General features: G+C 30.6%; 1 protein-coding gene across 1 annotated transcript; it reads right to left on the bottom strand.

Annotated features, from left to right (window-relative positions):
* Positions 1-18,549: 18,549 nt before the first annotated feature.
* On the bottom strand, positions 18,550-22,575 carry LOC148202945 (uncharacterized). The gene is made up of 3 exons (XM_088109709.1): positions 21,144-22,575; positions 20,029-20,303; positions 18,550-19,791 (listed from the first exon to the last, which is right to left on the bottom strand). Exons 1-3 carry the CDS (start codon positions 22,573-22,575, stop codon positions 18,550-18,552), a joined length of 2,949 nt encoding a protein of 982 aa, XP_087965835.1.
* Between the last annotated feature and the right edge of the window lie 198 nt (positions 22,576-22,773).

Here is a 22,773-nt window from a genome sequence, read left to right as displayed (position 1 = left end):
AAATAAAATATCTACTTTATTCCTGAATATGAAATTGAATAAAAATGTTCTTAGATTCAAAGGTGGGAAATTGATGGGTTGATGGTCCTTCTAGAGAAACTTGCTCAACCACGTGGAGACAAGTCTTCGGTGCTATTTCAATTCTCTTTAGAAATAAAAAACAAGACTTGTCATGTGACATTCCTTGTCAACCATTCACACAATAATAAGATTATTAAAAATATTAATAAAATTTTTACACTTAGTTTTATATAAAGAAAATTCGGATATATTTTTAAAAGTTAATTAATAATATAATTGATTTAAATAATATATTAATTATTATTTATCATATAAATAGTTATTGTAAAATATAATTTTACTAACAAAAATTATAATGTTTAAATTTTATAATTTTAGAAATTAAAAGTTTAAAAACAAATTGAGTGAATTCAGCACTAGTTGTGGTAGTTGCAATAGCTTTTGTTAAGTGGGTGTATCACATTGATGAAGAGAAGGGAAAGTACTGTCCAATTTCTGTCAATGTTTGATCTCATTTATGACTGGCCAATATATAAAGAGAGTCTGTTATACAAACTATTCAAGTCAGATATCCATGTTCAAAAGTTTTTTTTCTTTTTTTCAAAATTAAATACAATTTTGGTCTATTTATTTTGCTTTATCCATAATTTTTTTATTTTAAAATAGATATATTTAATTTTTATTATAAAAAAACATGATTTTGTGTCGTGCTTAATTTATCAGTGAAAACCTAAAAAATGATATTTTAAAATAGTATTGAATTAAAAATAGTGAGACTCGATTATTATAATATTAAAAGAGTTTTAATATAAATGAATTTGTTATTAATGAGTTTCATTATTTTAAAACACACAATCTCTCTATAAATCACTTTTCTAGAGTTTTTCAACTTCTTTTTAGGAGTTCTTCTTCTTTGCTCATTTGATTGATGAACTGAGACCGTATGAGTGATCTTGGTGGCGAGCTCTTCAATTCAGACCGATCAGTTTTTCTATCTGAATAAGTTAAGTTTCAATCTTTTTTCTCTAATCCTTTCTTTCTTTTGTCGCATGTGGGTCCCACTCATTTTGCATGTAATGTCCGAGTCTTTTATAAGACTATCTATTGTCAATGATATTAACGATATATCTTGATCGTGTTTTTGTTGCCTATAGGTATAGATAGAGTTCATTGAGCTGTCTAGAGCAATTGATCTTCTAAAAGCTAAGGGAAGCTAATTATAATTTGTTTTATGTTACTAATGCTTTGATAAATTGTGTTGTATGTCTGAATTGATTAGAAATCGATAAGTGATGTGTGAAGTTTCTTAGGTGATTTCAATTAAAAGTGTGTTCTTTGTGATTGAATGTATATTGTTGTGAATGCTTGTGGAATGCGAATTGTTTGGATCTATTGATGTTGTTTTTGGTGTTCTAGTGAATGAAAAAATTATGTGGTATTGGTTGTAGTAAAATGAAAGGGTGTTGGGCTGGTTTTTTGGTCTAAAAAGGAGGTTTTGATAAATGAGATTTTGAAGTAATGGTCAAAGGGGGAAAACTGATTTTTGGGATCTATTTTGTGATTATTTGAAACTTGTTAGAGCTTTGAGTTAACATAAATCTCATATAGAAAGGGTTGATAGTCAATAGGTTGTGCTTGGGATGGTTTTAGGTTCATTTTAGGAGTTTTGACTAGTGACATTATAAATTATAGGGTCTGTGCTAAAGTTGAGGGTTTAGAATTTGTTGTTAAGTCATTTTTTACTTGTTTAGACTCTTAAGTGATAAGTTTTGTGTTAGAAAAGATGGAATTGAGTTATGGGCTATAAAGTAGTATTTTAGTTGGAGTAAGTTAGAAATTCATAGAAAGATAAGTCCAATGTGGTTTAAGTTGAATAAAAAACACTTGAATATATTCATTTCGGTTATAGAATGTTAATTGGATGTAGTAGATACATGCAGAGGTAAGGGAGTTTGAAAATATGAGGTTAAGGGTGCAAATTCTGTAGAATTAGTGTTTTCGCAGAATTATGCAAAGGCGTTGGGCAAACAGAGGGGTCACTGACGAATACTTGACAGTTAAGGTAGCGGGATCAATGGCTAGACAAGCTAGCTCGCTAGGCTTGTGAAGCTCACTGTTTTGACTTTCGTTGGGTGAGTGGAGACTGCCCCTAGGCTAGCCTATGCTCGATGGGCGCCCTGTTTCTAGCTTTGGGTGAGTAGTTATGGGTCTTCTTCGATGTTTTAATTTCCTTTCTCTTATGTGCATGGTTTTAAATGGTATGATGGTTTATTTTATGTTTAGTGGTATGGTTTGAAATATATGATTGGATGGATTGAGGTTTGTAAGAGTTCTAAGGAGAACTCTTAGTGGTTGTATCAAAGTGTTGTTGGTATGAATGTAGGAAACTCAGTCTTGTAGGTTATTCTGACATTGTAATGATCATTCATTCTCAATTAGAGAGGATTGATACATGTGGTGAGAGTAACATGAGGTCTTACTCTAAGTGTTTCCAATATGGCCTAAGACGCGGTACAGACTAACCTTGCGAGTGTGATAGGGTGAAACCCATTGGCAATTACTCTACAGAGTAGTAGAGTCCACCACAAGTGCATAACTCACCATAACTCGACATTCATACCTTATTCGGATGATCAGGTCTAGGTTCATAGTATGTCTAGGATGTTTGTTTAATTTGGTATAAACTATATATATATATATATATAATGAATTCTGATATCTTGTGTTTGTTTATTTTGATATTAACTTACACTTGCTTTTATGTTGTCTGTTTGTGTGATTTATTTTCTTTTTACAATGATGATTTTAATGGTGTGAGCTTATGAATATGTCAAAGATGAACAAATGTTACTAAACGATAGAGTTAAGACATATAATAGAAAATATGATTTTTCACCATTATCTTGTTTATGTAAAGTTTATTGTTAAATTTAATTTTGTTAAATTTTAGGATGTTACATTATCCACATTTATTTCTTATATTTTTTAAAACTAAATCGTTTTCTATCACCTTTTACATTAATAAGCAAAGACAAAATAAATAAACAAATTACAAATTCTAGGATTAATAAAAATTACAGATTTTTTTTAAATGAAAACTCAATCGTGTCGGTATTCAAATAAGAAACCGTTGTTAAAGACGGAACAAAAAGAACCAAAATTTTTATTTAAGTTCTTTTTTTCTTTTTAGTTAGGAGTATGCTTTAGAATTTTTCTATAAAAAAATCTTGAAATAAATAAGTTTATTTATAAATTAAAATATATTTTATCTAATGATGTAAAAATTAGATTTAAACTATAGTTTATAAATGTTTCAAAATATTTAATAGTTTTATATCATTTAAAAATTAAAAAATAACTTAAATGCAAGTTACTTTTCTAATTCTCTAAAGTATTTTTTAAAGATAAAATCATGACAACAATTTTAAACTTTAAAACACAATATTTCATACATGATGATTAATTAACATACTTAAAATCGAACAATATACTTTAAATAAAAATTTTAAAAGATTCAACTAAATTTTCCATAAAATATTTGTATCTACATATTCTAAGTGTATATTCTAGATCATAATACAATCTTTATATTCGGCCTATTAAAAGTATATGTCTTTGATTAATTTATTTAAAAAATTATTACTGAAAAATAATTGAGAAAATAAATAAAAACTGAAATTATTCTTGAGAAATTAATAGATCTTTACTAAAACTTATAGTAATAAGTCTTTTAGTTCATGATTATTTTCTTGTCTCTCCTTTTTGATAACCTAAAATATGGGGTGATAATACTTAAGGTTGATTATATTCAAACCTAAAAAAAACACTCAATCTATACGAATTGAACACTTTAATACCATACTTTCTCTTTTCAAAACCTCACTTGCATTTCAATTGTCATCTCTTCCTAAACAATTTTCATTTCCATTTTTTTCTTTTGTACTTTCTTCTATCTCTTTCTCCCATATCAAACAAAAAAAAGTAAGAAAGCTTTTAATGAGTTCAAAGGAGGTGAGGGTGCAAAATATTAAAATATTTCACATTCACAATACATGTTCATTAAATTCCTAAAAAAGAAATTGCCATTTTATTTCGGAAGTGTGATTTTGTATCTTTTTTTTTAAAACATAATGAGATGACAAACGTTTCTTATATAAGAAGCTACTATGTTATAACATTAGTTAGAATTACTTTTCTATATATACAAATTGCAAGTAAATTTGTACTGTCTGTGCCGAAATTATTCTGTGATTATAACGTTAAGGATATAAAGTGAATTTATATATCTAAACTATGTAAAATTCGGTTTTTAATAATGTTAATTATGGGTGGTTATAAAAATATATAATTTTTTAATATATATATATATATATATATTAGAATTTAAATGATCTAATTTTATTTATAAAAAACTTTATTATCTTACTTTTTTTCTTAATTTTTTTAAATTTTCTCTAGAATTGTAAGATTGTGTATATTTAGTAAATTTTTCTTTCTCTCAAATTTGTAGTTTCTTTTTTTCTTTTTTGGTTTGAATGCATGATTTTTTTTTGTATTGATAAGATATGAGCCAAATATATGAATATTTGTTAGTCTAAGATTATAGTAAAATATTGTGTTTTTTCATAATAACTTAAGATCTTTTGTTTGACTTATTAATATTTTGTTAGGAATATAACATAAGAGAGGTAAAAGGAGTTAATAAATTTGATGTATTTAATTCATCTTTGAATATTGAATATCGGTTGAATTTTGGAGTTGAAACTCAAGACTAAAGATTATTAGATGAATGTAGTATTTAATTTTGGCTTTGAAACTATTGTTGATCCTAAGAGTGTACTTCAAGCAGAAACATTAGGATTTATGTTCAAATAACATTTTGACACTCAAGTGAATAGATTACCAATCAAGGGAGAACAAGGAAGATATATAACTACTATTGTTTTTTTGTTTGAGTTGCATGTTATGTAGATAAATTGCAAATTAAAATAAATTATATATATATATATATATATATATATATATATATATATATATATATATTATTGCTAATATATTTCTGAAGAGATGATATTCGAGATGTTAATAGAAACACACCTACTGAAAGATATTTTAATTATGGTAGATTATAATAGAAGAGATTAAAAGAGTCGTAAATATTGTTGTATAGTTTTGTTATAGAGATTTTTAGTTGCTACGATATAGAGTTTGAGATCATGCGATACAGACAATTTTACAATATTATTTTTGGTAAAGTTACTTTAATAATGTAATTGATAGCTAAAGTCGATAGGCCTAGTAAGTTTTTTTCTCACCGGCCTACTTTTCTTTTTAAATTTTGATAATGATAGTAATGTTATAATATATATAAATTGAATTAAAGATCGATTTAGGGTTAAACCGATAATCAATAGTTATACAAACTGAACTTCAGTATAGTGCCAAAACGATGAATTTGAAGTAAAATCCAAACATTGTGATTGGATAGAATTTTGGATACTATTTCTGATTTTGTAATTGTAACTGGCATTCAATTTTATGCAAAAATGTTAACTTTTTGTAAAAAGAAGTTAATTATATCATCTGACTTGTTAATTAAATGGACTGAACTAAATTTTGTAACATTCCACTAATAATTATATTACTAAATATCATAATATAAATGAACATATATTTAATATTTCTTACGTTTTAAAGTTTTTTTAAATTAATTTTTTCTCCTCATATTGAATTATAATACATGCATATTATAATAAAAATTTTAAACGAAATAAAAAATAGATTTATTTTTCTTCTCTTCAATTGATTTTTGTTAAGACTGTCCTCCTAAATTATCATATATTTATGTTTAATATACGATTATTATAATTTGATAAACAACACACAAAAGAAAGTAAATTATAGTGTTTTAAATGCACATACATATATCATAACTATAGACATATAATTCAAAAATGTATACAAAGCATTCACATCTTCTCAGGCATGCATATTCCATTCATTTCATTAAATTTTGTTGTTTTTTACTCTCTCTAGTCTAATTGGTTAAATTAGTGATATCAATACCATAGACATTTGACTCAATTCAACTTTCAACACATACATATATTGAGTTACACTAATAGATTTTCACTAATCACAATACCTTTGCTTAATAGTAGGAACACATTCACTTATGTTATAAGGTGATATGTATAACTTACTAGACACATTTTTTGTTACTGCAAACTAGGTCATAGTATTTTCCTTTATGTGAGTTGAATATAAGTGGAATAAAGATATTTCCATAAGAATATCAAATTCAATACATAACATAAACATCCCAACATAGTATTCTCTCCCTGGAAATAAGTATCATGACCTTGACATTATATATTCTTATTCACATGCATTTCTATTAATAAATTTATTAATACATTTAAATAAATGAGTAGATTTTGACCAACTCCTCTATTTAAATATTGGAGTGCACTATAGGAGTCCTAGAATAGACTACTACAAACTTAGCCGATCAAAAATTTATTTTGAGAAAACTCATTTTTATCCCTTCTCCTGAGTCAATTTTTAGTGGTTGTGCAAAATGCATTAGAAGGCTTTGCATGTGACTCTAGAGGGCTTAAAATGAATCTTTGTTTGACTAGGACTATTATGATAGTATAGATCGTTGGTTTGAGTTTTCTATGTTCAAGTAGAACATTTTGTGAGGTTTAAAGTTCTTGAAACTTGTAAGAAGCTCTAGAAAACCTAACTATTTGGTTTATTTTGTGATGCCTAGTTGATTTGATAGTGTGAAATATATATGCGATTATTCGTTATGTGTAGTAATGTTGGTCTTTCTTGTTGAATATTGGTGGTTGTTGTGAATTGAATAATTTTATGTGATTGAGAAAAAGTTTAAGCTTGGGTAAACTAGTTTGAATTAATTGGCACATGGTGATATATTTTAGAACTAAGATGTACCTATTTTGGCTTATAAAAGAGATAAAAACACATGTTAGAGACAATTGAGAAAATTGATATATCTCTCAAGTTTCTAAATTTATATATACTCGCTAGATAAACTAGACGGTTGTAGAGCAAAAATGAAAAATTAAATTCCAAAGAGCTTACGAAGTTCCCCTTCTTGGGTAAGGTTAATGGAAATGGTTTTCCAAGGTTTAGGTCGCTGCATGAGTGGTATTGTCAATAATAAAAAAAAATTATAAAAATCCAAAGTGCTTAGGGTTGTTGGGTGACTAGACAAGGTTTAGCTTTGCTAGGTAAAAGTGTTGGATTTTCACTCTAGTACTTTGTCATTGGGTAAGTCAACTCCCTTATTGAGTAAAAATGTATTTGCAAAAATCCAAAAAGTTTAAAGGGAACTAGTCGTTGGGTGACTTAGGTTTCTGAAAACTCCCAACTTGGTTTCAATGGTCAAGCTTGTGAGCTCACCAAGCAAGAGAGTGACATGTTTTGAGGGAAAAATCAATGGCTTTGAGGTTTTAAAAATGGAAGTGTGTGATAGGTCGAGTAAGTTAAGGGAAAAGCCATAATTTATTGAAGATATATATTGTTAGAATTGTGCAATGGAATGATTGCGTTTAGACAAAACCAAGATGGAGGGGGTGAATTAGTTTGTTAATAAAATTGTGCTTTTAAAATTTGACTTAACAGTAAAAATTATTTCTTTAAGATATTAGCAAAGAAATAAAGACTATAGGGAAAGATAAATTTGCACAAGTAATTTATATTGATTTGGATTAAAACTTCCTTTGAATCACACAAAGGATGAACAACTTCTCCTAACAACAATAATAACACTCAATCACATAAGAACTCACTTGGTGAAAGTTATTGCTCTACCCATACTAGGTTTTTCAAAGGCTTTCCATAGAGAGTTCTTAAGTACTCAAACTTATGTATTTTTAAGTGAAAGCCTACAACTTTATTTATGGAAGCCATTTTCAAAATTAAGTCAAAAACTGAAGAGTCAAGTCATAAATGTCATTGATAATCGATTATCATAAATGATAATCGATTATCACAAACTTTTCTCAAAACATTTTCTTCGCTGCGATAATTTATTACCAGCAGTAATAATTGATTATCATAGAGACACTTGTGAAAAACATGATTTTAATTGGATAATCGATTATCATTATTGATAATTGATTATCACAAAACTTCTTGGATAAATAAAATCTTTTCCTAGATGATCTTTGAGCATTCTACTTTATGACCCTCTAAGCAAAGTCCTATGCACAATTTATTCACTAATATATGACTTATTACAAAGGCTTAATCATAAACATATATAAAATAAAAGTCTTCAAATATCATTTGTCATCACTTTAAGTTCTTGTACTTGATTTAATCAACATCAAAATTTACTTTTGAAAACCGATCTCCATCATTTCTTTTTTTGATCACACACTCAACATACACACACACATGTGTGTGTGTGTGTGTGTGTTTGCATGTGTGCATGTGCTTGTGTGGGTGTACGTGTGTGTTTACGTGTGTGTGTGTGCGTGTGTATGTCTGTCTGTGTGTGTGCATGTGTGTGCGCGTGTAAGTGTGTGCGAATGTCTTTGAGTGCATGTGTGTGCTTGTGTGTGTGCGTGTGTGTGTGCATCTTTCTGAGCGTGTGCGTGTGTGCATGTGTGTGTGCGTGTGTGTGTGCGTATGTGAGTGTGCCTGCGTGTGGGTATGTGTGCATATGCATTTGTACGTGTTTATGTGTGTGTGTGTGTGTGTGTTTGTGAGCGCGTTAGTGTGTAATTGTGGGTGTGTACGTGCGTATATGTGTATGTGCGTGGTGTGCATGTGTGTGTGCGTGTGCGTGTGTGTATGTGTGTGTTTGTGCATGTACGTGTGTGCGTGTACATGTGTGTGCGTGCACGTGCGTGTGTAATAGGATATGTAGAACGAGAGAACAAGATCCATAATCTACTAGGAATGTATAATATATGTAATATTTATGAAAGAATCTACTAGAAATGTATAATATATGTAATATTTATGAAAGTTCGTAGTTTTTTCACAATTTCATTTGTTTATTGAATAACTTAAGTAAATGAAACTGTTTTTGTTTAGAAACTCGAAGTCCACGTGATATTGTATGGAGAGAAAAACTAGTAAAATATAAAATGTATAGAAAAATTTCATTTACATGTTAGATCTACACATCTAATATAATAAGTGAACTTACCGTGAAAAATGTTGGTAAATTTGACATATTAAATTTAATTTACTACGACGGTCATAATAAATCAAATTATTATGTTAGATCTACCAGCATTTGTAAGGATAAAATATAATTAATTATAATCTTAATTAATTATAATTTTAATTAAATTTATTCTAATAAAATATAAATTAAATTTTAATTTTAATTTTAATTATTTATAAATAATAAACACCTAGATACGAATAGTATGATTATTTAACTAGTTTACAATCAAATATTAAATTATCATTCATTAATCACGAAATATTTATTCACTATCCAAATTTATTCACGATAGGTACCAACATAAATATTTTTGTCATATAATTATTTTCTTTTTCTTTTTCATTATTTATCGATTATCAAAACTCATGGCAAGCGTAGGATCCACATGCTTGATATCTCCTATTATGGACACCATTAAAAAGAATTTGGTACATAGGCAAAATATTTTTTTTCGTCTCATTTATTATGTATTTCATCACTAACCACACATAATTTCAAAATATATTTTTTTGGGCTACATTCAATATATATTTTAATTATTTTACCTCTTTCTCTTATTTTAACGTAATTTATTATTGGCACATATAGAAAAGAGAGAAACGCAGGAAAAACAAAATACAGTGACAATTTGTTAAAATGTAATATTTACGGTTTTTAATTGATTATATAATAAAAAATTTATTAATATGTTATAATATTATATATTAAATATAGAAGCATAAGACTTTTTTTAGTATAAATGAAACATTAAACTAAAAATAAATAAAATGAATTAATTCAAATTTTGATAGCTTTATAAAATAATTTATTTAATATATTACTTTAAGATATATTTTAATTTATTAAGATTTGATATAAATTTTTTTAGTTTAAAATTTATTTAGTTCTAATTTGTTTTTAAACAATTATTTCACAACTTATTTTTTGTAACATCCCAAAATATATAGTATAAATTATATTAAAGAGAAGCTACATGCATGATAAAGTAATTCAGTTATCCTTCTAAAGTATAAAGTGTTACCTTTACAGTCATCCAAAAACAACTATAAATTTAAAACTTTATATACAGACCGAAGGAGATTCAAAACTATAAACAAGATTCTACTAAGCTAAGCCAACTACTCAGCAGCATCACCTCCATCCAAAGCTTGCTCCAGAGAAACCTCTTCTTCCGCTGCTCACATCCAAAGGATGATCATTGCAGAAGAAAGAACATCAACACATACAACACAACACACAACAGGGTAAGCTAGTTTAAACAAAAGTTAATCATACACTAATTTATTTAACTTCATACAATCATACTATTCATTCACATCACATAACTCTTCACATCACATAACTCTTCACACATAACACCACACTGACTTTGACTATCCGGACTTAGAATGATTGCTGAGCTATGGCGGGTCGTGCACTCGTGGTGGCTTCTACTGCTTTGCAAAACCATTGTCAATGGGTTTCACCCTACCACACTCACGAGGTTAGTCTGCTATCACTCACCTTGGGCAATACTGGAAGCACCCAAGACTAGGACCTCCTGCTACTCCTCACGACATGAATCAATCCTCTCTACATGAGAATGAAAGACCATTGGAGTTTCAGGATAACCCCCAAGACTAAGCTCCTGCATTCATTCTAAACTTACTTGAATCTCAACTAGAGATTGCACTTGAATCACAACATAGGGCACCACCATGTATCCTCTCTTTGAGGATCATGGAATTACGTCCATTAGCCATACTTTGAACTTTACACTTTGAAACCACCAACTTTCACTTTGAAACACACTTTACAACAATAACCAATATTATTACATAACACAACTCCAACATACTTCATACAACACTCAATGTTTCATTTAGAACAACTTAAGATCAAAAGAAAAATGAACTAGAACTGAACCCCTCACACAGCGCATACATTCGCATAGCGAAACTAGAGGCTTCTCGCACAGCGACATAGCTCGTTGTGCGAATCCTCAGACAGAGACCCAACCCTCTAAACCATTCGCATAGCGGTTAGACTCGCTATGTGAATAAATCGCGACTTGAAACTGCTAACCACATGCAAAGTAGAAATTATGCATGCTCATAGTCTAGAGATGCACGAATAACAGTGGAAACCACTTACCAGCTAAATACACGAAATTGATCGGTCAAGATGAAAGCCTTCAACGCCAAGATGACCTAGGCACCTCCTAATCGTCGAACAGATAACTCAGCAGTGAAAGATTGTAGAGAGAAGTCAGAGAACTCTGAAGAATAGAGTTCTAGAGAGATGAAGTGTTCTTAGAATAATAAGAAGTGTTTATAAAATTCTATTTATATTATAAGATTATTTTAAAGTAAAATAATTTGTCTTATTTTAATACACCTATTTGCTTTATAATACTCTATTTTCTAGGTCTTACATTTTTAAAATATATATAAAAAATATTCTATTATTAATAAATTAACTACATAATTTTTACTTATTTTTCACTTCACTATTTTTAGTATAACAAATTATTTTCACATTTTTTCTTTTCTTTTCTTTTTCATTTAATATGAACAATACATATTTTGTGTGTACATAAGTTTGACTGTAAGTAACATATTGAGATGTACTGACATGTGAGCCGACCTACAGGCTGGAAATAAATTAATAAATTGTTGACAAATTTGTTGATGTCAAATTTAAGATCTCATTTAAGAAATATTTATTAAAAATATAACAGTTAACACAAAAATTTATAGATTTATATTTTATTATTTCAACTAATAAAATAAAAAAAACTTACCTTAAGAAAATAAAGCTTCAAATTAAATGTAAATTTGTATTTATAAATATATAATACTAATAAAATAAGAAGTAAAAATATTAAATCATATTAAATACAAAAATATAATATATAACAATAAAAAAATTAGAAATAATGCATATTATTATGTGGATGACGCCTATGCATACCAGCAGATTAAAATATCCACGGCCACTCCAATTTTTTATTGCTGCATAGTCAATATGCTTTTGACATATTTTAAAAATTAAGTTACTAGAAAGAAGAATAGATATTTTTAATTGAATAAAAAAAATAATATTGACATGTCAAAGTTGTTATTTTAGCAATCTATGTGATATTTAATGAATTAAATTTAATTAATTAAGATGATGATGACGAAATCTAACCAATAATCAATTTAAAGAAAATAAAATAAAAACAAAAAAGGTGCAAATAAAATATTGAAACAGCACCGACTCCGTTAACATTTTCAGACATGATATAATTTTTTTCCAAATGACAAACAAATTCTACAATAACATCCTTATAAGAACTTTTATCTAATTTTTTCTTTAAAATTATAATCAAATTATTAAAAAATTACAAAAATTTCTATGTAAATATTTATTATTCGTAAATAGTAGATATTTTAATACTATTTATAAACGATTGAATATTATATTATTTGTATGTGAGTATTTATTATTCACAAAAATTTAAAATTTTAAAATTTTGTTTATATTTTTTAAAGTTAAATTTAATTAAAATCAAAATTATTATATATTTATCAGATTAATTTTAATTAAAATTAAATTAAATTTATATTATATTATATTTTATATATTTTTTATAATTTTATTTTAAAAATTTATAAAATATATTTTTAAAATATTTGAAATATTTATAAATTTTAGAATATCTACATACAAGTACCGAAAAAAAAAGTAGATAAACTTTTTTTGTTACGAATCAAATACGAATAAATGTTATTTGTATTCAATTATACTTATTTTCATTGCTCAACTTTCTAATAACAAATAAACTTTTTAATATGTATTATATAATTTTTAAAAGATACAATTTTATTAAATAAATATGATCTAAAAACGAATTGATGTTTTTAATATAACAAATTTATTAAATAAATATTGTCTAAAAATGAATTGATGTTTGGTGAGAAAAAAGCATGGGCTTTAAATGCTAAAGTGTGATTTAACACAGTAAAAATATTTCGGATCCTGAAAATGAGGTGACACGTGACGGTGACGTCGACTTGGCGACCAAGCTTTGCCTTGGCTTTGTCTGCCATGTTTACGCCATGATCAATGCTCTCAACCTCCCACATGCATATGGGTTTATAAGTAATTAAATAATATTCGTATTTCCAATAACAAAAAGGTTTAAATTCATAAAATTATTATATTCTCATCAAAGTCTATAATATTTATAGACATATCTTTCTATTATTATTTTTTTTTATCATGGCTTTATTTTTTAATAAATGAAAATCATTGTCTTATTTAATAAAATGCATAACTACACAAAATATCTGGTACAAACGTATTTATATAACTTCTTCATATATAAATAAATATGTTTATTTGTAAGTTCACTTATACATTTTTTTTACTATAATTTCTATAAAAATTAATTTCAGTTATAAATTCTTTTTTAACTTTTTTGATAATTAATCAATATACTTTTTTATTCTCACTTTTTTCTCCTTTATCTATTTTCTTTTTATACATAAGTCTTTTGTGCCCTGTCCACGCTTTCCACGCTATCCATTGAGGTTTGTAGTTAAGGGCATCGCATGGATTTGAAAAGTAATGTGGATTATTTGGTAGGCATTATTTATATTTTGTGAGTATTTGTGGGGTTTAATTTGAAAAGATTTGTGAGAATTTCGTGTATGTGCTTTTCAAACAAAATTATTTCTTTTGTAAATTTTGTTTGAATAAAAAAATTAATTAGTCGAGTTTTATAATCTAAAAATTAATATCTACCTAAAGGTATACTCCTTTCTTTTCCTACTTTATTTATATATTTATGTTTTTTTCCATTCTTTTAAAAAACGGCAGTCATAAGTGTTGGGAAATCCAAGTGTAAGTCAAAGTTTCATATTGGATAGAAATGAGAAAGTAAAACACTATATAAAGATGAAAGACCCATTAACCCATTGTCTTAAGGTTTTGGGTAAAGAGTGGTGTCGATCTCTTATATAGTTGACTCAGATGTTATTGATGTTTGTGTAACTCACAGGGTAACCTCCTCCTCGATAGACCCAACAGTGGTATCAGAGTCAGGTTTGTCTTGATGACCGGCTCGGACGAGTATAATGATCCTTATACCGAAAGTCTTCCTGGCAAAGGGTATCCAGGTAAGCAAGTTCCGTTAAGATACGACCCTTGGAAAGGGTTACTCGTGGTAGTGCTTCCGCTGGAGGGGGAGTGTACCTATGTGGAAGGGACTCACCCTTGAGGGGGAGATGTTGGGAATCCAAGTGTGAGTCCAAGTCCCACATTGGATAGAAATGAGAAAGTAGAGTAGTATATAAAGATGAAAGACCCATTAACTCATTGCCTTAAGGTTTTGGGTAAAGAGTGGTGTCGATCTCTTATATAGTTGGCTTAGATGTTATTGTTGTTTGTGTAACCCACAGGGTAACCTCCTCCTCGATAGACCCAATAATAAGATCTTAAGTAACGTAACAACAATCTTAACTTATTACAATTTTTACGAATAAGTTTGTTTTTATTTTTTTTAACTGATTTTTAGAAGTTTTGCATGTATGTGTAATATTCCATTTTAATAGTGTAAAACATTAAATAAAATATTACAAAGAGGATAATTAACAAGAAAACCTAGAAATTTCTTAAGGAGAAGGTTTACACCTTATTAACGAAAACCTAACTACATCAATGCTTCACCTTTACCCCGGATCAACTAAAAGGACATTCTCCTAAACTCACATCATTTAAGGTGATCATTGAAAAAAAAAAGACAAGCACACAAAAGTAGACAAAGACAAAAGGGTAAACTAATATCAAAAGAATAAAACTTGGAATTCACAAACTGTCATATATTATATTTCACTTTCAAACTTAAGCACAACACCTAAACATGAACATCTAGACTCAAATATCCGGACACATGCGTTATTGTTGAGCTATGGTGGGTTGTGCACTTGTAATGGTGGAACAACTGGCCCACCCCAAGCTACCATACAAGATTAGTCCGTTAAACAACACCTTACAAGGTAAAGCCCATATACTAGGACATCCTACTACTCTCACCACATGTCTTACCTCTCTCTACTTAAGAATGAATGATTATTAGAGTGTCAGGATAACCCCCAAGACTAAGCTCCTACAATAATACATACACTACTTGAAACAACTAATAAGAATTTCCCCATTTGAAATTCTTTTCAAACAAATACATAACCACACACATAGCCTCCTTTAAAAATCATCATATAAACCAATATATACTTTTAAACAAACCTTAAAGCACTAATACAATTCAAAGTTACAAGAAAACAAAAGAAAGAAAACCTCAAACATGATTTGAACAGGTTGCCCAGTACCTGTCCTGACGCCCAGCGAAAGAACCTCCTATCTTACTCAGTAAAAAACTACTTGCTCTACGAATACAAAAGTAGAGAGTTCTCGTCGCCTAGCGAGAACTCTCGTCCAGCCACTACTACACCAAGCTTCTCCCCCAAACTAACGTTCTCAACCCCCATGGCTCGCTCTATGACTCCAAAAATAGTGGGTTTTGTTCGCCCACCAAGCCTATGCTCGCCCAACAAGATTGTAGAATTATGCTAAATAACAATTATGCATAATTTGGCCTACCAACCTTAAACTTCCTTCCTTCAAACATATTTACCAATACATATATGAACCAAAATTCTAGTCTATACCCTAAATGTAACTTATAAACATGTTTATCATTAAACTTAAGCATCACTATGATTATTTTCTCATGAAGTAGACTCATAAGTATCCAAATCACCATTGAAAAGTTCACCACACAATTCTATCCATTTCTAATCACGTTTTAGTAAACTAAAGGTTCAAACAAGTTCCAACAAACCTAAAACCTCATATTTCTCAGTCCAATCATTATATCAAAATCTTGTCTATCAAAACCCTCTCTTTTTAAACCAAAATTAAACTATAACTCTACTTAATTACTACTTTCCATTTCAACCTTATATTTTGATTAGTTATGGTTTTACACAAGTTTAAAATGACCTTAAAATAGATCCCAAACATCAATTGTTGCTCAAAAGTCGTTCCTCTAGAAACTCACCTAACAAAACTTCAATTTGAACCAAAAACCAACTCAAGAATACTCCTTCTTTACTGCCTTCAATCCTACATCAGTTTTATACCTTATTGAACTTTAAAATACCAATATTAAAGTTCAAACAAGTATCAATTCATAATCATATCCAAAAATATTCATCAATATGCAATAATTACTAATTAATACACAACAAGACTCAATAATCATCTCTATTAATGACGTATTCAACCAAATCAAACATAAATTCATACTACTTATACGCACTTAAAGCAAATATCAGGTTCCCTTACCTGACAGAAGACCAAATCGCTCTAGAAAGCCTAAAACAACTCCAACGTACAAAAATTCTTATCTACTTCTACGAACTACAGAAACGCGATCAAGGTACATCGTTAAAACCACTGATCAACAAAGAGTCATATAGAGGACTTAAACTTCACTTTCAAAACAAAGACCACCAACATGCAAGGAAAACAAAACTGACCAAAGAAGGAGCAGAAAATCAACTTACTCTATCTAAGAAACTAATCTGTTATACTTGAAGATCTTGCCGCGAGAATCACTCAGGTGGTCTCCGATTTTCAAACAGATGAACAAGAGATGAGAACTCCTAGAGAGAAGTCAAAGAACTCTAGAAAAGTAGTTTCCAAAGAAATTGTATGTTTTAAAATAATGAAACTTGTTCTTAATGAAACTATTTATATTAAAACCATTGAATATTAAAATAATCAAGTCTCAGTATTTTTAAACTACTATCACTTCTAAAATACCATTTTCTAGGTCTTTACAACATGTATATAGAATTTTTGCATATAACACAAAGGAGTTCAAAATGAATCTTTGTTTGATAAAGATTGTTAGGATTTGTTCACATTGTTGATCTGTGTTTTCGAGTAGAGTATCTATGAGAGATAAAGGCTTTGGAGCTTAGTGTTGAATCATAAGCTTAGTTCAGGTAAGAGAAACTAGTTATTTTTTTGTTCTTTTTGTTATATTTTATGATTTAGTTATGTGGTTGAGATTTGTGATGAGATATTATAGTAGTGATGTTGTTTGTTAATGAATATGAAAGTGAATGGATACCTGTGTGATAAAATGGTTTCATTAAGCATGAACATAATTGATATATCAATCAGATCAAAGTGATTTAGTGAGAGATTGTTTTAGACTAAATATATCATTTTTAGCTTAGGAAAGCATTTACAAGACTCAACTTGATCCAATTTATACTTTGATATATATGTTAAGTATTAATTATGTAAACTTATTGGGTGAGCTAATTATTTGCTGAACAAAATTCCAAATTTTAAAATTCAAAAAACTTAAGTCATTTTACTTGCTTGGCGAGTTTTGTGAAAAGGACTCTTAAGGGTTCAAGTTGCTAGATGAGTAAAGGGCTCATTGAGTAAAATTCAAAATTTTAAAATCTGAAGAGTTTAAGTCATTTTACTCGTTGGGCGAGTGTAGCCTTGTTGGGTGAAACATTTTATTGAGAGTTTTATTTATTTGCTCGTTGGGTGTGTCAATTTCTTAACTAAGAAAAACTGTTTTAATTAAAATTCAGGGGATTGGTCGTTCAACAAATTGGGACTCGTTGGACAAGTATATCTCCAAGGGTAGCTCATTAAGCGAGTGAGAATGATGACTAGATGAGCTTGAGGTTTAAAAACTCTAAGCTTTCTCTCTCTTAGCAAGCTAGTGTGCTCGTTGAGCAAGAGGAGAAGGTTGTAGATATAAAAACTAGTGGTTTGAGATTTTAAAATGAATATGTGTGTGAGAGACTGTTAAACAATTCACAGGGAATAAAATACGATCCTTTCATTCATTCTCCTTTTCCTTCTCAGAGGTACATTTTTATAAGCAATATTAAATGCTTATACTTAAATAGGAAACAATATAAAAACAAAAAACAACTTTAAATATTTAAAACTTATTCCTAATTAAGCGCAACAATAATTTAAATCTAAACTATATCTTCAACACTCCCCCTCAAGTTGGTGCATGAATATCAATCATGCCCAACTTGTTAATGACTTCTTCAAACACCTTTCCTGAAACAGCCTTTGTTAATATATCATCAAGTTGATCTTCAGACCGAACATGTGGAGTTTGAATTACTTGATTATCTAGCTTTTCCTTAATAAAATGTCTATCCACTTCAACATGTTTGGTTCTATCATGTTGAACCGGTTATGTGCAATCTCTACCGCAGCCTTGTTGTCACAGAAAAGATTCATCGGTTGTTCATATTTGATTCACAAATGCCATATGCCATACCTCTAAATTCAGCTTCAGCACTAGACCTTGCAACTACCTTTTGCTTCTTGCTTCTCCATGTGACTAAGTTGCCTTCTACAAAGGTAAAATACCCTGAAGTTGATTGCCTTGTAGTTTTATCTCCAGCCCAGTCTGAATCTGTGTATCCTTCTATGCAGGCTCTATCATTTTTTGAAAATAATAAACCTTTCCCTGGTGAACCTTTGAGGTATCTAAGGATACGGTATACTGCTGTCATATGTTCTTCACTAGGAGAATGCATGAACCTACTTACAATGCTCACAGAATAGGCAATGTCAGGTCTAGTGTGAGATAAATAAATTAACTTTCCTACTAACCTCTGGTATCTATGCTTATCCGTCTCAATCTGGTCTGAATATACAGCAAGAGAATGATTGATTTCAATTGGAGTATCGGCTGGCTTGCACGCCAACATTCCAGTCTCAGATAAAAGGTCTAGAATATATTTTCTTTGAGATAGAAAAATACCTTTTTCAGATCTTGCAATTTCTATGCCAAGAAAGTATTTTAGTTGTCCAAGATCCTTCATTTCAAATTCAGCAGCCAATTTCTTCTCAAGTAATTTCATTTCTTCCACAAAATTTCCTGTTAACACCATATCATCTACATAGACAATAAGTATGGCCACTTTTCCTTTGTTATGTTTTATAAACAAGGTATGGTCTGAATTACTTTGTTTATACCCAAACTTCTTCATTGCTAACGTGAGTCTTCCAAACCATGCCTTGGGTGACTGTTTAAGGCCATATAAAGCCTTTTTTAATTTGCAGACTACACTTTCTTTTGAAGGGGGTAGCTGTACTCCCGGTGGAACCTCCATGTAGACCTCCTCTTCTAAATCACCATTCAAGATAGCATTCTTTACATCAAATTGTTTCAGGGGCCAATCTCTATTAGCTGCTATGGAAATTAGAATTCGGATTGTGTTGAGTTTAGCCACTGGAGCAAACGTATCTTGATAGTCTACCCCATATTTTTGTGTGTATCCCTTTGCCACGAGTCTTGCCTTGTATTTATCAATACTTCCATCTGCTTTTAACTTCACAGTGTATACCCATTTGCACCCAATTGTCTTTTTTCCACTTGGTAAAGAAGTTAGTTTCCAAGTTTCATTTTTCTGAAGTGCTTCCATCTCTATGTTCATTGCTTGCTTCCATCTAGGATCTTCTAATGCTTCCTGCACACTGTTAGGAATAGATACAGTGGATAATTGATCAATCGTTAGAGCATATGATTCAGATAATCTATGAGATGATACATAACTGCTAATAGGGTATTTCACTTTCACTCTCGGATCTGGTTCATAAATTGATTTTGGTATACCTTTATTTTGTCATTCTGATCTTCTGATTTGTGTATTGTGAGTGTTAGAAGAAGTTGGGATGGAAGAGTTTACAATAGGGACAGAAGTTACCTCAATAGTAGGTTCGGGATGTGTTTCAGAACTGTCCACATCAGGTGATTCTGGTATGTAAGGTAGACTTGGTGCCTCATTTTGTGAAGAATGACTTGCATTGAGAAGATCTGTACCTGGAAGACCGGTGGAGACTTCAGGAGAAGGATTTTGATTTGGTGGATTGTCCATAATATGAGGAGATGTTAGAGTAGGAGTCACAGGTAAAGGTAAGCATAATTCTTCTTCTCCAATATGACGAATCTCCCCCTGAGAAGAAGAAGAGGTGACTCCCCCTGAATAGAAAGGTTCAGACTCCCTAAAGGATACTTCAAGTGTTACATGCATTTTGTGAGTTTGAGGGTCAAAGCAACGATATCCTTTTTGGACGTCGGAATAGCCGACAAAGATACATTTTTTAGAACAAGGATCAAGCTTACCACGTAATTTTTTTGGAACATGAACATAGGCAGTGCAACCAAAAACTCAAGGTTCAAGATTCACGACATGTGGAATAGAAAAGAAAGTTTCAAGCTTCTTTTGAGGGGTGAGAAAACCTAAAACACTAGAAGGAGTTCGATTTATAAGATAGGCCGCAGAGAGGACAACCTCACCCCAATAATGGGAAGGGACATTCATGCCAAATAATGAAGCCCGTACAACCTCCAACAATTGTTTGTTTTTTCTCTCAGCTAGTCCATTTTGTTGAGGTGTATATGTACAAGAAGTTTGATGTTTTATTCCGTTAGAGGTGAAGAATTCAGAAAAGGATCCATTCTTATATTCGAGGCCATTATCAGATTGAAAAATTTGTTTGGAAGTATTAAATTATGTTTGAACCATATGGTGAAATTTCTGAAAAACAGGGAAGACGTCATTTTTATGTTTAAGCAAAGAGACCCACATCATTCTAGTACACTCATCAATAAAGGAGACATAATAATAAGAATGAGAAAACGAAGGGACTTTAGCAGGGCCCCAAATGTCAGAATGAATGACTTGAAAGGGAATACAACTTTTATTCATACTGGGGTAAAAGGGAATGTGATGGCTTTTAGCCATTTCACAAGTTGAACATTGAAATTTAGAGGAATGACAATTTGAAAATAAATGGGGAAATAATTTTTGAAGATAACCAAAGGAAAGGTGTCCGAGTCTTTTATGCCAAAGCCAAGCAGCAGAATGAGAAGAATCTGGAGTGTTAGTAGCAGATGCTCTACAATGCAAGTCAGTACCACCCTCAGAGACATCTAAGAAGTAAAGATTACCACGTCTAACACCATAGCCAAGAATCACCTTGGACTGAACGTCCTGAAAAACACAAAATGTGGGCCAAAAAATCACACTGCAGTTAAGTTGTGATGTAAGTTGACTAATAGATAAAAGATTGAAATCAAGAGAAGGAACGACAAGAACTGAATGAAGAGTGAGAGTTTTTGATAGAGTAATGGTACCCTGACCAGTAATGGAAGCAGAACCACCATTAGCAGTGGTTATGGTGGACTTACTACATGGGAAACAATGTTGTAATATAGAAACATCATGAATCATATGATCTGATGCGCCAGTATCAATTATCCAAGTAGAATTCCTAGAGTGAGCAGAGAAAGCAAGAGTTTTACCTAGAATACCTTCATACACAACATTAGCTTGAGGAGAGGGAGAGGAGTCACCATCAGAAGAAGAATGGAGGGATTTGGAGGAGATTTTTTTGCGAGGACGTTTGGTGAAGTCCCACCACGTTGGATAGTCGATGATTTCGTAGCAACGATTCTTGGAGTGACCAGAATCACCACAATGAGAACATAACAAGGGTTTCGCAGAGGAACTATCCTTACGGTGTTTAGGAGGATAATTGGCAGGAGAAGAATGAGGAACTTGAGATAGTAGAGCTGAGGAATCCGAGGTAGGAGCAGGACGACCCATAGTGATACGTTGTTGATGTTCACGACGGACAAAGGCATATGTGCTCTCAAGATCCAATTTTGGGTCTTTACGAAGAATCTCTCCACGAACTTGGTCAAAATCAGAATCCAAGCCGCTAAGAAAGATGTGGACACGCAGACGAGCCATGGAAGAATGCATTTGGACTACGCCATTCACGGTGGTTTCAGAAGAAGACATACGATGATCAATTTCTTGAAATATGGAGAGTAGTTCGTTATAATAAGTAGAGAGGGGACGACCATGTTGTTTGGTGGAGAAAGATCGTTGGTTCAGTTCGAAGAGGCAAGTTTCATCGGATCCATCGTAGAATATGCGGAGAGCTGCATCCCAAATTTGATGGGCAGATTCAAGGCGGATAAACCGCTGCATCAACGGGGGGCTCATGGAATCAATAAGCCAACTTTTCACCCGTTTATTCTCAGTAATCCAGTTATCATAGGTTGGGTCATAAATGGAGGGTTTCGCAGTTGCCCCAATGAGATACCCCGATTTGTTTCGAGCACCAATACGCATGTCCATTAACTGGGACCAAAGGGGGTAGTTTGAGTGATCAAGAATAACAGTGATGGGAAAAGAAGAATTATCTTGCTGAATGATAATATTGGAAGATGGGTTGGCCATGGCGAAATTGGGAATTTAGGGATTAGAAACAGTGCGGAGATGAAGATAGATATTCCCGGAATTAGAAAACATCTGATACCATGTTAAACAATTCACAGGGAATTAAAATACGATCCTTTCATTCATTCTCCTTTTCCTTCTAAGAGGTACATTTTTATAAGCAATATTAAATGCTTATACTTAAAAATAGGAAACAAT

Source organism: Vigna umbellata, chromosome 3 (genome assembly GCF_029865625.1).
Source record: "Vigna umbellata cultivar VRB3 chromosome 3, Vumbellata_1.0, whole genome shotgun sequence".
Classification (NCBI taxonomy): Eukaryota; Viridiplantae; Streptophyta; class Magnoliopsida; order Fabales; family Fabaceae; genus Vigna; species Vigna umbellata.
The sequence above is the reverse complement of the archived record's forward strand: the minus strand, read 5'-3'. Positions and strand labels throughout refer to the sequence as shown.

Bases quoted from the DNA above. Each gene is read 5' to 3' on its own strand.
- LOC148202945 (XM_088109709.1), bottom strand. From the start codon at position 22,575: ATGGCCAACCCATCTTCCAATATTATCATTCAGCAAGATAATTCTTCT. The intron at 20,304-21,143 runs GTTATCTTCAAA...CTTTCTATTCAG, and splicing joins ACTCGGACACCTTTCCTTTG to GGGGAGTCACCTCTTCTTCT. The intron at 19,792-20,028 runs GTAACTTCTGTC...AACAGTGTGCAG, and splicing joins ATCCCGAACCTACTATTGAG to GAAGCATTAGAAGATCCTAG.